This window comes from Erithacus rubecula (genome assembly GCF_903797595.1).
Source record: "Erithacus rubecula genome assembly, chromosome: 3".
Lineage (NCBI taxonomy): Eukaryota > Metazoa > Chordata > Aves > Passeriformes > Muscicapidae > Erithacus > Erithacus rubecula.
The window spans coordinates 107,239,855-107,252,348 of record NC_136689.1 but is presented as its reverse complement, the minus strand read 5'-3'; the positions used below and the strand labels follow the sequence as shown (position 1 = coordinate 107,252,348).

At 37.9% G+C, this 12,494-nt stretch overlaps 1 protein-coding gene across 3 annotated transcripts in view; it reads right to left on the bottom strand.

Moving 5' to 3' along the window:
- SPIDR (scaffold protein involved in DNA repair) overlaps nt 1-12,494 on the bottom strand; it is a 192,274-nt gene that overhangs the window by 110,857 nt on the left and 68,923 nt on the right. For all 3 annotated transcript variants that reach the window (XR_013773516.1, XM_079299379.1, XM_079299380.1), the window contains exon 8: nt 8,990-9,209. Coding sequence is in view for 2 of the 3 variants with exons in the window: in XM_079299379.1 (XP_079155505.1) it covers nt 8,990-9,209 (220 nt within the window). In the remaining variant the exon portion in view is untranslated. The remainder of the gene's footprint in view (nt 1-8,989; nt 9,210-12,494) is intronic.

Below are 12,494 nucleotides of genomic sequence, written 5' to 3'. Positions count from 1 at the left end.
AAAAGGGGAAGATAATCATCAAAACAAAAAACATCCACAGAAATGTTCACTAGGTTTCTTTATTTTTAACTATTTCTTTAACTCTTTTACCAAGAAGAGAAAAACAGTAACATTTCAAAAGTTCAAAGAGGTTAAAGAAAGAGAAAAAAACCCACCAAAACAAACAAAAAACCCCCATACACACAACAACCCCTCTTCCCACATACTGCCAAGTAATGATTTTTATTTTGGAGCCACATCAGTTATTTGGCTTTCCAAACACAAATCTCCCAAAGGTAAAATTAGTGGTTGTACAGGACTTCTAATGCTCTAAATATTGTTCTGACACTTCTGATTGGAGAAGCTTGGTGTTCCAGAAGGCTGTACTGGGGCAGTAACTAAAGGAGTACCTCTTCAAGACATCTCAGGACATGGTCAAAGAAGCCTACCAGTCAGGGAGAAGTAATACATTGCAATCTGCACAGTAAATGTTGACTTGGAAGACTGGTAGGAAGAGAAGGTTCATCAAACACACAAAAGGCGACACTGAAGGTCTCACAGCTGAACTGTTTCATATACCAAAGTACATTCTTCTGCCAAAAATACATAAAACCACGGGTATTTTTTCCACGAGCTTTTGCTGAAAGAGAAGTAATCTGCCTGGTGGAATTAACAGTAAAATTTGCTCTCCCCCTTGCCTTCCCCTGCTCCTGTCCCCCAGGATAGCTGAGATGTTTGAAATACTGTCTTTTGGGTAGCAACATGCCAAATCGTTCAAATATTTGAAAGCAACAATCTCCTTTTGAAATACTTGGGGCTTTAGTTACTATTTCTGCTAGGAGTACAGCAATTAACTGTTGCTTACCTACACTTAAATATGACATGCAGGAGGAGGAATCTGACAAAGCACACCTTAATATTGTAGGAAATGACCACACAGGATAATTTGGCAAACTCACACTTTATCTATCTCTTTGCCCACACAGAATTGCCCAAGGACACAAGCATCCTTAGCACAGGAACCCAGAGTATATCCAGAAAATATCCAGTGTATTCAAACCTCAGCCTAACTGCATACAGAACTGCATGGAAAAATCTTACTCTAAATACACACCTACCATTACAGTAGCACATCACATCTGATAAATAAAGAGAATGGCAATCATCTTGAAAATTGTCTTTCCACAGTGAGCTATGGAAATACATTTCATTTCACAAAGTGAAAATGCTGAACAGCAATCCAACAAGGAGAAACTGTAATTTCTCAAAATGTAATTTCTTTAGAGAAAAAAGATCAGCTGCTTACTGATAATCTTAAACATTTAAAGAAATCCATTCACAAAGTCAAAACTTGCTCTTCAGTGGTTAAACTACTGAAGGAATTTTGGCACATAGTCTTTTTACAAATTAAGTATTGTTTTACACGTCCCAAATCTGTTAGTCATAAACATTAGCAGAGGAATACAAATCACAACTTTTTAATAACCCTGCAGTAATTCTGAACTTGTTCATCTGAACTTATTTAGCTTGTTTTTCCTTCATGACTGGATAAAGCAGACTGCAGTGCCAGGTCTTGGCTCCACCAGTTGCTCATTAAACAAGATCTGGAATTTAGCATTGGATTGAATACACATGGGAACTCATGTGAAGCTGCTCATATATCATTGATAGCTCTGTTGCTAACACAGAGTTTATCCAAGACCATACATTTTTGTTGACTTGAACAAAGCTGTTCACCATCCTCTGTTTTTGACGTCAGTGGACAACTACCCACTAACAGTATCTGTCACTACAAAATGCTTGGAATTTCCTCACTTATAAAAGCTGGAAAGTTTCAAGTACAGAACTTTCATTAAAAAGAAAACAAAACAAAACATTATTAGATTTTTCAGGATAAGATTATTTTGTGAATATTGGGAGAAGACATTTTCATTCTCACTGAATATTTTTTCCAGTAGTTTTTCAGACATAAACAATATCAGTGACTGTAAGGAATGGATGTTTTAAGACAATTTTCCTATTCTGTTGCTAAAAGCTCAAATGTATGCTAACATGGAAGCACCACAGTGAGGTGATTCAGATTTTTCCCATTAACTGGACACCACAGTTATTCCAGTAAGATTTAAGTTGGATGGTATCTATTATTTAGGAAACATGTAGAAAAACACACCCCAAGCATAAACCAGGCTGTTCACATCCCCTGCCTCTTTTCTACAACTCCTTTATTCTCACAAGCCCATACTGGAAAAAGTCATCCTGGTGGAGACTCTCTGCAGAGCACAGAACAACCTCCTGATAACAACTCGAGTGCTCCTTTTGGGTGAGCTCTGTGCAGGCTGTGGGGGTGTGAGGCAGGAGCACAACAGCTGACTGGATGTGCCCAGCTCAGAGACACATCTGCTCGGGGAGACCAGAGCTATTCTGCCCCGATGGAGCCTTCTGTGCCGGCACCAACGCACTTCAGCCTTGATCTGCAAACCAGGCTGCTGCTTTGCAAACACACCGCTCGCTTCTGACCCCTCTCACTTGGCCAAAAGCAAACAAATGTGTCAACAAACCCCCACACCTCATTGGTACAACACAGTGGAAATTCCCCTTTAGCAGCATGCCAAGATACCATCAGCTATTAGTCCAGAGACAGGCAGTCGTGTTTAAAAATCCAGTTTTAATCTTCTACAGAACTCTGTATCTACTATCTTGAGGCTCCCATCTTCCTGTGTTCTTTTCTCCATGGAAACCCCTTTTATAGAGAGCAGGTTTTTCATCTTTGTTTTTCAGGGTACTCATATTTTCTATATGACATTTGTATAACACATCTATCTGTGCCACACTTATAAAAATACGCATGTCTGTCTCACTGTAAAAGTGTGATCGTGTTACTGTGTTTATTAGACATAGCCCACATCTAAAATACCAAATATCTGTTGCTTCAGGTGGTTGTGGCAGATCACAGAGATGACAAAAATTACTTAGTCTCCTCTTGGAATCAAAGCTGTGCAATTCTGCATTTTTCCAATTATGTCATTCACCTACGAAGGAACACCACTATTAATTTATTAGATCATTAAGAAATTGTGTTGTTTTGATTTTCTACATGCAAAGTAAACAAACTCAAATAATATTAATTGCTTAATCTCTTCATTTCTAGAGATATAAAATAGCAAATACCTGAGGATCTCTACAGATAAAATTTTCTCTCTTTCCATGAGAGGATGGACAAAAGAAATATTGTTTGAAAGAAAACAAAGGAGAAAAATCCTAAGGACTACTCTGCCAAGAAACAACAAAGCAAAAGAAGTATTGCAGAAATAATATTAAAAGCTTGCTAGGGACCACTTTTAGTTCACAGAAAGTATGTGTACTTCTGTTCTCAAAATACAAATCACCTCTTTTGAAGTGGTTGCACTAGGAAAAGTATACCTTAACAAAACAAGAAATAGATTCTTGCAAAAATCGTGCTGCTGCTTCAGCTGCTTCTGAAGGGAACTTCCATTTTCACAACTGCATGATCTCTGAGAAGCAATTCCAAGCAGATGATATGATCTGATCTTTGGCTCCAAGGCCATTCCCATATGTACTTTAGAAATAGTGCCCACACTGGCTTTACAGCTCTAAAGTTTTGTAGAATTTTATCTTCTCAGTGAGCCTAGTCCCTCTTATCACAGTTCTCCCACTCTGCTATTGTTACATTCTTTCTTTGAAGATGTTAAGGCAGAGCCAACATCTTTCCAATGAGAGGGATCTGACTGGTGATCTTCCCCCCTCCCCCTTTTCCATCCGTTTGAATATTTATATGTGCATATATAGGTCCCCAGATTTCATCAGAGGAAAATGGTGAACATTGATCAGTTGGACAAAACTGATCTATCAAGCATTCAAAGAAGCTGCCTCTCTGTGGAGTAACCAGAGAAAATTAACGTATGTAAAAGATGTTCTATACATGTCTTTAATTTGAGAAAATTTAGAAGGATATAGATGCTTTCTTTACAGAGCAGCAGGAAATTGTTTCTGTATTTCATTAATAAATGAAGTCTAGACCTACTTTCACATGATTTTTCTTGTGATAGGGAGGTACTATGCAAAAAGTTTTTAAATGCTTCCTTTGCCTGGTGACACCAACAGTGATAAAAGTCTCTATCCTCATCAAATGGAAGCCAAATGCTCTTTAGCACGAGCCATGCTAGCTGAAAACACCCATTCCATGTTAGCTCCCTGTGCTGCTCCTGTTGTTTCTCACCCAGATGATGAAATACAGTGTGTTAGGTAAGACAATGCAAAAATCACAGTAACATACCCATTTATCATAAATGCTGTTGTTGAGTCAACAAAACAGCCTACAGCATACCCAGGATAATTCTAAAGTTCTAATTCTAAAGATAATTCTGAATCCACAAAACCAGATTGCTTCTTGTACATAAATTTCTTCAGAGCTTGCCTGCGCTTTTCTACAGCAACTTCCACCATTTGGCCTACATAAAAGGACTTAAGATACAAGATTTCATCCCTGTACATCAGCTGATCTGCAGCAATGTTTTGTATGAGTTGTTCTTCTTGGCAGTAAATAATTCTAAGTCTTTTAAAACTCCTTCACTGAGGAGAGACTGCATTTAGCGTTATGCAAACAGAAATGAGAAGTCCACATTAAACACTTTCTCCAGGCACTGGAACACTCAAAGTTGAGTAATTATGACTCCCCGTGGTTTCACAGGTTAAGAGAAACTAAAGAACAACTTTGAAGTTGCTTGTTGATGTCACAGATTTAAGTGTTTTATGTACTTGCCATACCAAGTTCCTAAAATAAACTGTCTCAGAGAAGCTGCATGGGGAATAATGGCTATCCAGCCAAGGATCTTGTTTTCTGCAGTGCTTTCAGGCAGAGTAAGAACAGAACAGAGTAGTTATATGTCCCCTTCATACTGCCCCTGCCCCCAGTAATCAGCACCACATGAACCTCCTGAACTGGAGGCTTCATACCAGGCATTCACATTCAATAGGTATGGATCCATCTCCGAGCCTGTCCAAATCAAACGTGACCTGTGGTTAATACTGCTACTGCCAAGAACTCTATTAATATCACATACTTCTAGCAGTTTAATTTCAGAAATACATGAAAAACATTTCAAAGCTGTTAAATTTACTGGCAAGGGAAAGAATTCTAATAAGCACTATTTTCTTCAGGTCATTTTATCTTGAATATTAACTAGTAGGCATATCTATGAGCAGAAGACAGGAGTATCTAAGGCAAACTGTCTGTTCCCAAGACTTGCAGTGTCAGCAGTCAAATGAATCCTGGAATCTCTAAAAACACTAGCTCTTATTACTTTCTGCTAGGTATAGTAAATTATTTCTATTATTTTTACAATGAAACAAACAGAAAACAACCAAACAAATAAGTTGAAGCCATAAAACCACCACGAGTAGAAGAGTGGAAGCTTTTGTTTCCACTCTCTCACGTTTTTGCAGGCAATCTACTTTTTGCTGGATATGTGTTTCTGCAAAGTGAATAAAGACTTAGTAATCAATTTAATTAAACTCAGTAATAAACTTTTTTCTTTTCCAGGTGTCAAAAACACTTAATGATTCAGATTCAGTTTGTAAAAAATTATGAGGCGTTCATTTAAAATCTTAATCCAAGAAGTTGCTCAGATACTGCAGAGAAAACCAAAGGCAAGCCTACACAGGCAGGAGCAGGCAGGGCTGAGTTCTTTTGCCTGTTTTGTTCCTGGCTGGCCAGACAGAAACCAGCTCCAGCCCAACACACACAATCGTTTTCATGTGATGTGTCCAAGCTAATAAGCCTTATTTAGATACAACACTGCAATAATACTTCCATACAGCCACAAGATCAGAGCAGGCTCCTGTCAGATGTCTCAGTGGCCAGGCAGCTGAGCTCTGTCCTCCACCACACACCCTGGTTTGAAAGCTTTAATCAGTTTATAGGGGTTGCTTTCCCTACAGCAAGTGTAAATTCTCACATCAAGTCCCTTGCTTTCAAGATTGTAAATATGCACCTTAAGAAACTGGGCTCAAAGAAATTAATATCTAGTTACAAAGAAATCTGGGTTCAGTCCTGGCAATTCTTGCTCTGACACAGAGCTCCTCTGAAATCCAATGGGACTGTTCTCATGAGCAATGTCCAATGTTCACTGGTAAGATTCTTACAACCAGCCCACTGTCAATATTTTATTTTTGAAATTAGATTGATTATACTGCCGTGATGAAGTTTCATGGGATTCTGCATGCAAACAAATACCAACAAGCATATCAGCACTTCTCTAAACACTGCTTCCTAAAGTACTTAATGCTAGTCTACTGCTGGAGATGTTTTACATACCAAGTCATCCATTGAGTTCACAGCACATGCAAATATAGTTACAAAAGCAAGTCTAATTTTACAAAGGCTCCAAAATGATGTCCTCTATTTTCGATATGAATAATCAGCCCCAGGAGCCAGCAGCCTGTGTGTTTACATCTTACTTACTTAGTTGCCTGGTCAGAGAGCAAAAAGCAGAATCAAAATGTAATTCTGGGGTTTTATTTTAAAGGTAACAGGAAATTTTGCTCTCAGGACACTGCAGCATCAGAAGCAGGCCACTTACAAAACACCCCATCTCATCCCATTCTGCCTTGCCAAACAACTGTCTCAAAATACAGGCAACAATGTGTTGTGTATCCCAAAACCACACAGGTAATTGAAGGACTGCTTTCCCTATCTACTTTTCTTTTGGTCCCTTTTGCTTCTGACTGATGTTAATAAGATACATAAGATGTTAATAAGATACATAAATATGCTTATTTCACCATGGCAGGATTAGATTTAGTTAATTTGTTTTTTCACTAGTCACACATTTGAATTGACAGACAAGCGTTTTAACAGAAACAGCATTAGTTTTTAAAAACAGAAATAAAAATTCAATGCAGAGAACAAGAACTACATTTCTGCATTCAGAGCTCTCAAGTAAGAGTTTAAGAGAATAGAAGCTTGGAACTGTGATAGAGGAAACTTCCACTAAGTATACAAGTCCAATTTCCAATTAATGTAAACTAAAAGTGCCAAATTATAATCTAAAACAAAAACATCCCTCATTTTCTCCCCTCCCTGCCTCCAGTAGTTTAACACTATCCAGCCCAGTTTCTTTTCAAGTTGGTTGAGTAAACAAAGAGGCAATTGACATTAAGATGATTCCAAAAACACAGAAAAGAGGACGAGAAATGAGGTATAATGTAGTTTTGCTACAATTAACGGATGTATTTATGAAGTGCCTTGAGAGACATATAGGTAAGTAAAGCAACTGTGCCAATGCAGATGTATCCTCTGTCCAAACATTATGGTTTCACGAAATAACCTTTTGCCTACATGAAAAGCACATCCTACTTAAAATATATATAAATAAATTAAAATAAATAATAAAAAATATATATATAAGAAAAAGCAAATAAAAGGCAGAATTTCTGGTAAAACAGACAGCTAGCTATGAAGCTTTCTAAAGAAATCTCAGTTTACACACATACAAGAATGAGCTTTGTGCCCAGAACACCTTAAAATTTAAACAAATGAGAAGACCACACTAGTACAGTTGCAGATGTCTGCAGTCTGGAAAGGATCGTATTGGTGCAGATTTACATCTTTCCAGAGCATATGTGAAAAAAGCTGCAGCAGTCAGACTTACACAGGCTAAACATTCTACAGTAACAGCTCAGGAAAAGAAAGAAGGGGGGAAAAAAGAGGAAAGTTGAATTACACCCTAATTAAAACAGTTTTTCTAGTACAAAAATCTTCATGTAGTTAAGGTCTATACAGAAGGGTACGGTTACATAAATGTAAAATCTCGTGGCTTAAAAATGACAGAGGAAACCTGAAGGGAAAAACGGAACTAAGTTTGTAGGAAAGAGAAACAAGAAGAAAACAGGCAAACAAAACCAAATGTAAAGCATGAAGAAAAGCTTGTGAAGCAAAGGATAAATGAGAACAAAAAAGGCAGTGAATCAGTATCATATCAGACTAGAATTTATTACTGAACTTCATTTTCCCTTTGCTACCAATATATTTGCATCTAAACTATCAATATCTGTATCTGTAGCCATAATAAACCCCAAATAAAATATCTTCCCTTAGTTTTTGAATTGCTTCCAAAAAGAGTTAAAAACATTTCAGAAGCAAAAGATTACAAATTGGGGAACTCAAAAAAGATTTGCAGCTATCAATGAAGATAAAAACCAGATACAGACCTTTGCAAAACAGGAAAAAAGTATTTTGCAAAAGGATATGGTCAAACATGAGAGGCAGCTGCAGGCTAAAACTCAGGTAATGAATGCTGAAATACATAAGAAAAATATTTCCTCTTTTATAATTTAGGTGGAGGGTAGTGAAAAAAGAAATAATATTCTCACTCAGAGTTCCCCTATATTTTTATGAAAATTAGTCCTTCCAAACTAGAGCCGCTACCAACCAGCTGCTTTACTAGAAATCCCATAATTGTTTGCTACCCCTTAAAATTCAGGTAAATAATCCAATCAAAAAAATAATCACAAGCCTAGACCAAACATTTTGAAGAATTCCAGAATGGGCTGCCTGAAAAAGAACTCAGGGAAGTGAAGACTGAATGCTATACAGTTAATAGAGACTTTTCCACTGAAATATTATACCCATGCTCACAACAACAGATGAGCATTCCTGAACTGCTTTGCTACCAGAAAGTATGCACTTTATTGGCCTTATCATTGATAAGACATTGCTCAGGCCTTTCTAGTGCTCTAAACATGAAAATATTAAGTGAAAACACAACTGAAGCCCTGAGCAACACTAGAGGCATCATGATACACATTTAGTTGTTATCTGAGCTGTCTTGAAGGTATCTGTCAAAGTCTCTCAAGCTGCCAGAGACAGATGACCACAAGAATGCCCTGCTCTCCCCTTACCCCCTCAAGGTTTTTCCTACAACAGTGCAGCATTTTACTGACTCCACTTTGTTCTGCAGTGTTACAGCAAGTGTGGCCCCTTCTTACTCACCATGGGGGATAGATGTGGATGACATCCTGTGGTCTGCTCTTCAGGTGGGCTGCTGTCTCTCTTGTGAAGAGGACTTTGAGTATTGGTTCCTCTGCATTGATGACAGCATCCTCGGGTGAAAGTGCAGCAGGAAACTGTTCCAGCTGCTGGCAGATGGCAACTTGTATTGTGCACTCCTCAAATATTTCTAAGATCTTCACAATTAAAACACCAGATTTATCTGGAAAGAAAGTGAAAATGAAAAATAAAAATGCAAAGTCTAGATGAGGAGAAAGAAAGAAGTTCTGGCACTCTAAAGATGTGCATCCTTCTGTGCTTTTGCACATCTGTCTGACCATGATCAATCCATGTATGTGTAGAATACACAGCCTTATCAAAAGACCTACGTTAAGCTTTTGCAGTAATTTTTGTTTTCACTAAAAATACTATTAATTGTAAAGAAAAAAATCTCATCTGTATTTCTTCCAAATACCAATGAAATCACAAACTCCCTACAAGAAGCACTCTCCCACCAGACCTGAACTTTTAAATCTTGCAACTCACTGACTTTGTTCAGTCTTTTTTATTAGATATTGTAAAAAAACCCCATTTATTTAAAAACAGAATAATCAAACACTGTGTTAAAAGTGAAGTTGTGTTTGCCCTCCTTGACCTTTCTCAAAGCAGCAGCTGTCAGGAACCAAGTTAGAAAGAGCATAAGGCATCTAAAAGCTGATGATTCATATTGAGGGACAAATGTGGAGAAAGGAGGAGTAAGATGCACTGCCTAAAAATAATTATTGCAAAACTGATCATCCATTTTATCAGTAGGCAGTCAGGGTAGTCAGAGAGTTCTCTTCTTTTAAGGCAGCATGATCAGATACAAGCATCTACACAGATCGATTCTTCGCACTTTCATCTCTGCTGAACAAGAAGCAACTTTGCCCTGAAATGAAATTTCTCCTAGGTCCCTTTGCACTCTGCACAGGGCACCAGCTACTCAGACAGACCTTGGCCTGAGCTGTGAGATTATGTAAGATCTATTCTCATTCTCACCTAGCCTTACTCAGATCTGCACTCCAGTCACCGAGGGGAGAATAGTTGTTACCCTGCTGAATGCTACAAGCATTTAGTGGGGCAGAAAAGGGTCCCAGAGGACAAGGGCAGCAGAGCCCCAGTTCTACCCTTTTTGATTTACAAGTTGCATTGGGAAAAACACAACATCCCAAGAAAAACAGCTGATATAAATTATTGTCTTCCCACAGCAAAGAAGAAACAGGGGAGGAACAGCGAACGTGATACTGGAACTTAACAGCAGAGCTGTACTAGTTATTTGTTTGTTTATTTTAAGGCTCATTTCACAACTGTGAATGTTTTTCCTCTGGAAAATAAATCAAAATATTTTAGTTTGAGTTTATGAGAAACTTCAAAAAAAATTAACCCAACCCTCAAGAAACCCAAACCAAAGAAGCCAGGCCCTAAAACCTTTCAAATTTATTCAATAAAGTTGAATTCTACAAAAATAAAACAAAAAATTCTGTCTCTGTCTTTATTAAATTTCATACTGAAACTGAAATAAAGCAATTTGGAAATATAAAACTAAATTGTTCTCAAAACCACTTTCATGTGAACCCATTTTTCATCACATGCAACATGCTTCTGCAAAGCATTCTGCTTCCCCTGAACTGGTATTTTCCAGCTGTATAAAGGCTTCCACCAGACAGTCTGACACAAGATGTACATAAGCCACTTCTGTCCAAGCCATTACAGCCTGACCTCCTTTTCCAGGCCTGAGAAGTGGGAGAATCAACCCTTTCTGCCAATTTCTTTGAAAATGCTGAGAGATGGTCCCTGCTGCTGCTCCTCACTGCTGTCACCTTCTCAGAGGAAGCTGTAACATCACAGTGCCACTGCAGATACTCACTGCACTGTGTTAATGTTTGCTTATGTGAAAATTCTGACAAGGCTGAGCACTGACTAGTTTTCTGTGCCTCAAGGCAAGGGCTTAGAATATTCACACTTGAATTCTGCCTTGCCTGACTAGCTGCAGTTGTGGTCCTCTGTCAACCCCAAGTCATTTGGCACACATAAACAAATTCTGCTAACCACAAAAATTCTCATCCTTTAAAGTAACTACGCATTTACCTCTTCCCTCTAGACATACAGCACAATTTGCATTTACATCCACTTTAAAAACCAAGACTCAAAAAAATCAGTTTCAATTTTCAAACGCACCAACAGTTTATTAAAAAAAAAATTATTATAACAGCTTGTGAGAGAGACTGCTCATCACTTCTGAACTACTCATTTCTTATGTGCAGAATTTTGTGACAATTCTTACTGGTCAGCAGCTTATATGCTACTCATCTGACACAGCAGGTTGAGGACAATGAATGACAGCCTAATAACATTTTTCTTTTAAATACCTCTGACTGTAAAACAGTTAAAAATGCTGGGCAAATCAAGAATTATATCTGCATGAAAGTTTCTAAAAGACATTGGAGTAAAAAAAATCCTACAAAGACGCTAGAGTCTCTTGCAAGCCTGAGGCTGGTGGAAACACTGGGAGCTGATACTAAATGAAGCAGACTGCTTCTACACTAAAAGCATCTCAATTTCGACAAGTAGCCAAGTCTCACACTTGGCACACATGTACATTCTACAGAACCACAATCTATTTGTTTATTTAGATGCACAGAGATAGTTTAGTTTAATTACTCTGAAATTATTATTACTGCTGATGATAGTGCTCTCTTGAACAACATGGAAAAGCACTTTGGACTGCTGGCACATGATGAAACACCAAAGTTCAGAACGTAGCTTCGGTTTTAATATATTTGGCTCTTGTATTGTTATGTCAATCAAAAATAAATCAAACATATGTGGCTGCACACTGAAGGGCAAATTTGTGGGTGAGGAGACAAGCTGGATCACTGCACATTCTACAGTTTCCAGAGTTTACTTGTTTGTTCTTCCACGTGAAAAGCTCACTTTAGGGTTTTGCAGTGTTCTCCTTCACCCTCAGAAAACTTACATAAATTCCCACTTGTTTGCTGAAGTTATCAGTCACTAACTTTCATTTGCAAAGCAGAATTACAGCCCAAGAAATTAAACAACAGAGATGTGCATGTTTCATGGCAATACCTAGTCACCTTAAATAAGGAAGAATACCATACAATAGTATGCATTTTAAAAGGTGCAATCAATAACTGTGCTGCAATTATGCTCATTCCTACACTACAAATTTCTTCAGTTCCCATTCTGTTGCCCACAATATTCATGGATTTCTTCAGGGTTAGTTTCTAGGAAAATTATGGATTAATTCAGCCAACTGCAAAGCCACTTCAGTTTACTTATTTCAAGGTAACCTTTATTCTCCCACTGAAAGACAAGTATGCATGCACAGTCACTGAGAGTGAGCATACAGCTGCTTGGATGCATTTAGAAATCTTCCATGAAGCAGCAATCAGCAATTTGAGGACTGCTTAACAAAGCTCTTATAGAATCATAGAAGATCTCAAGTTGA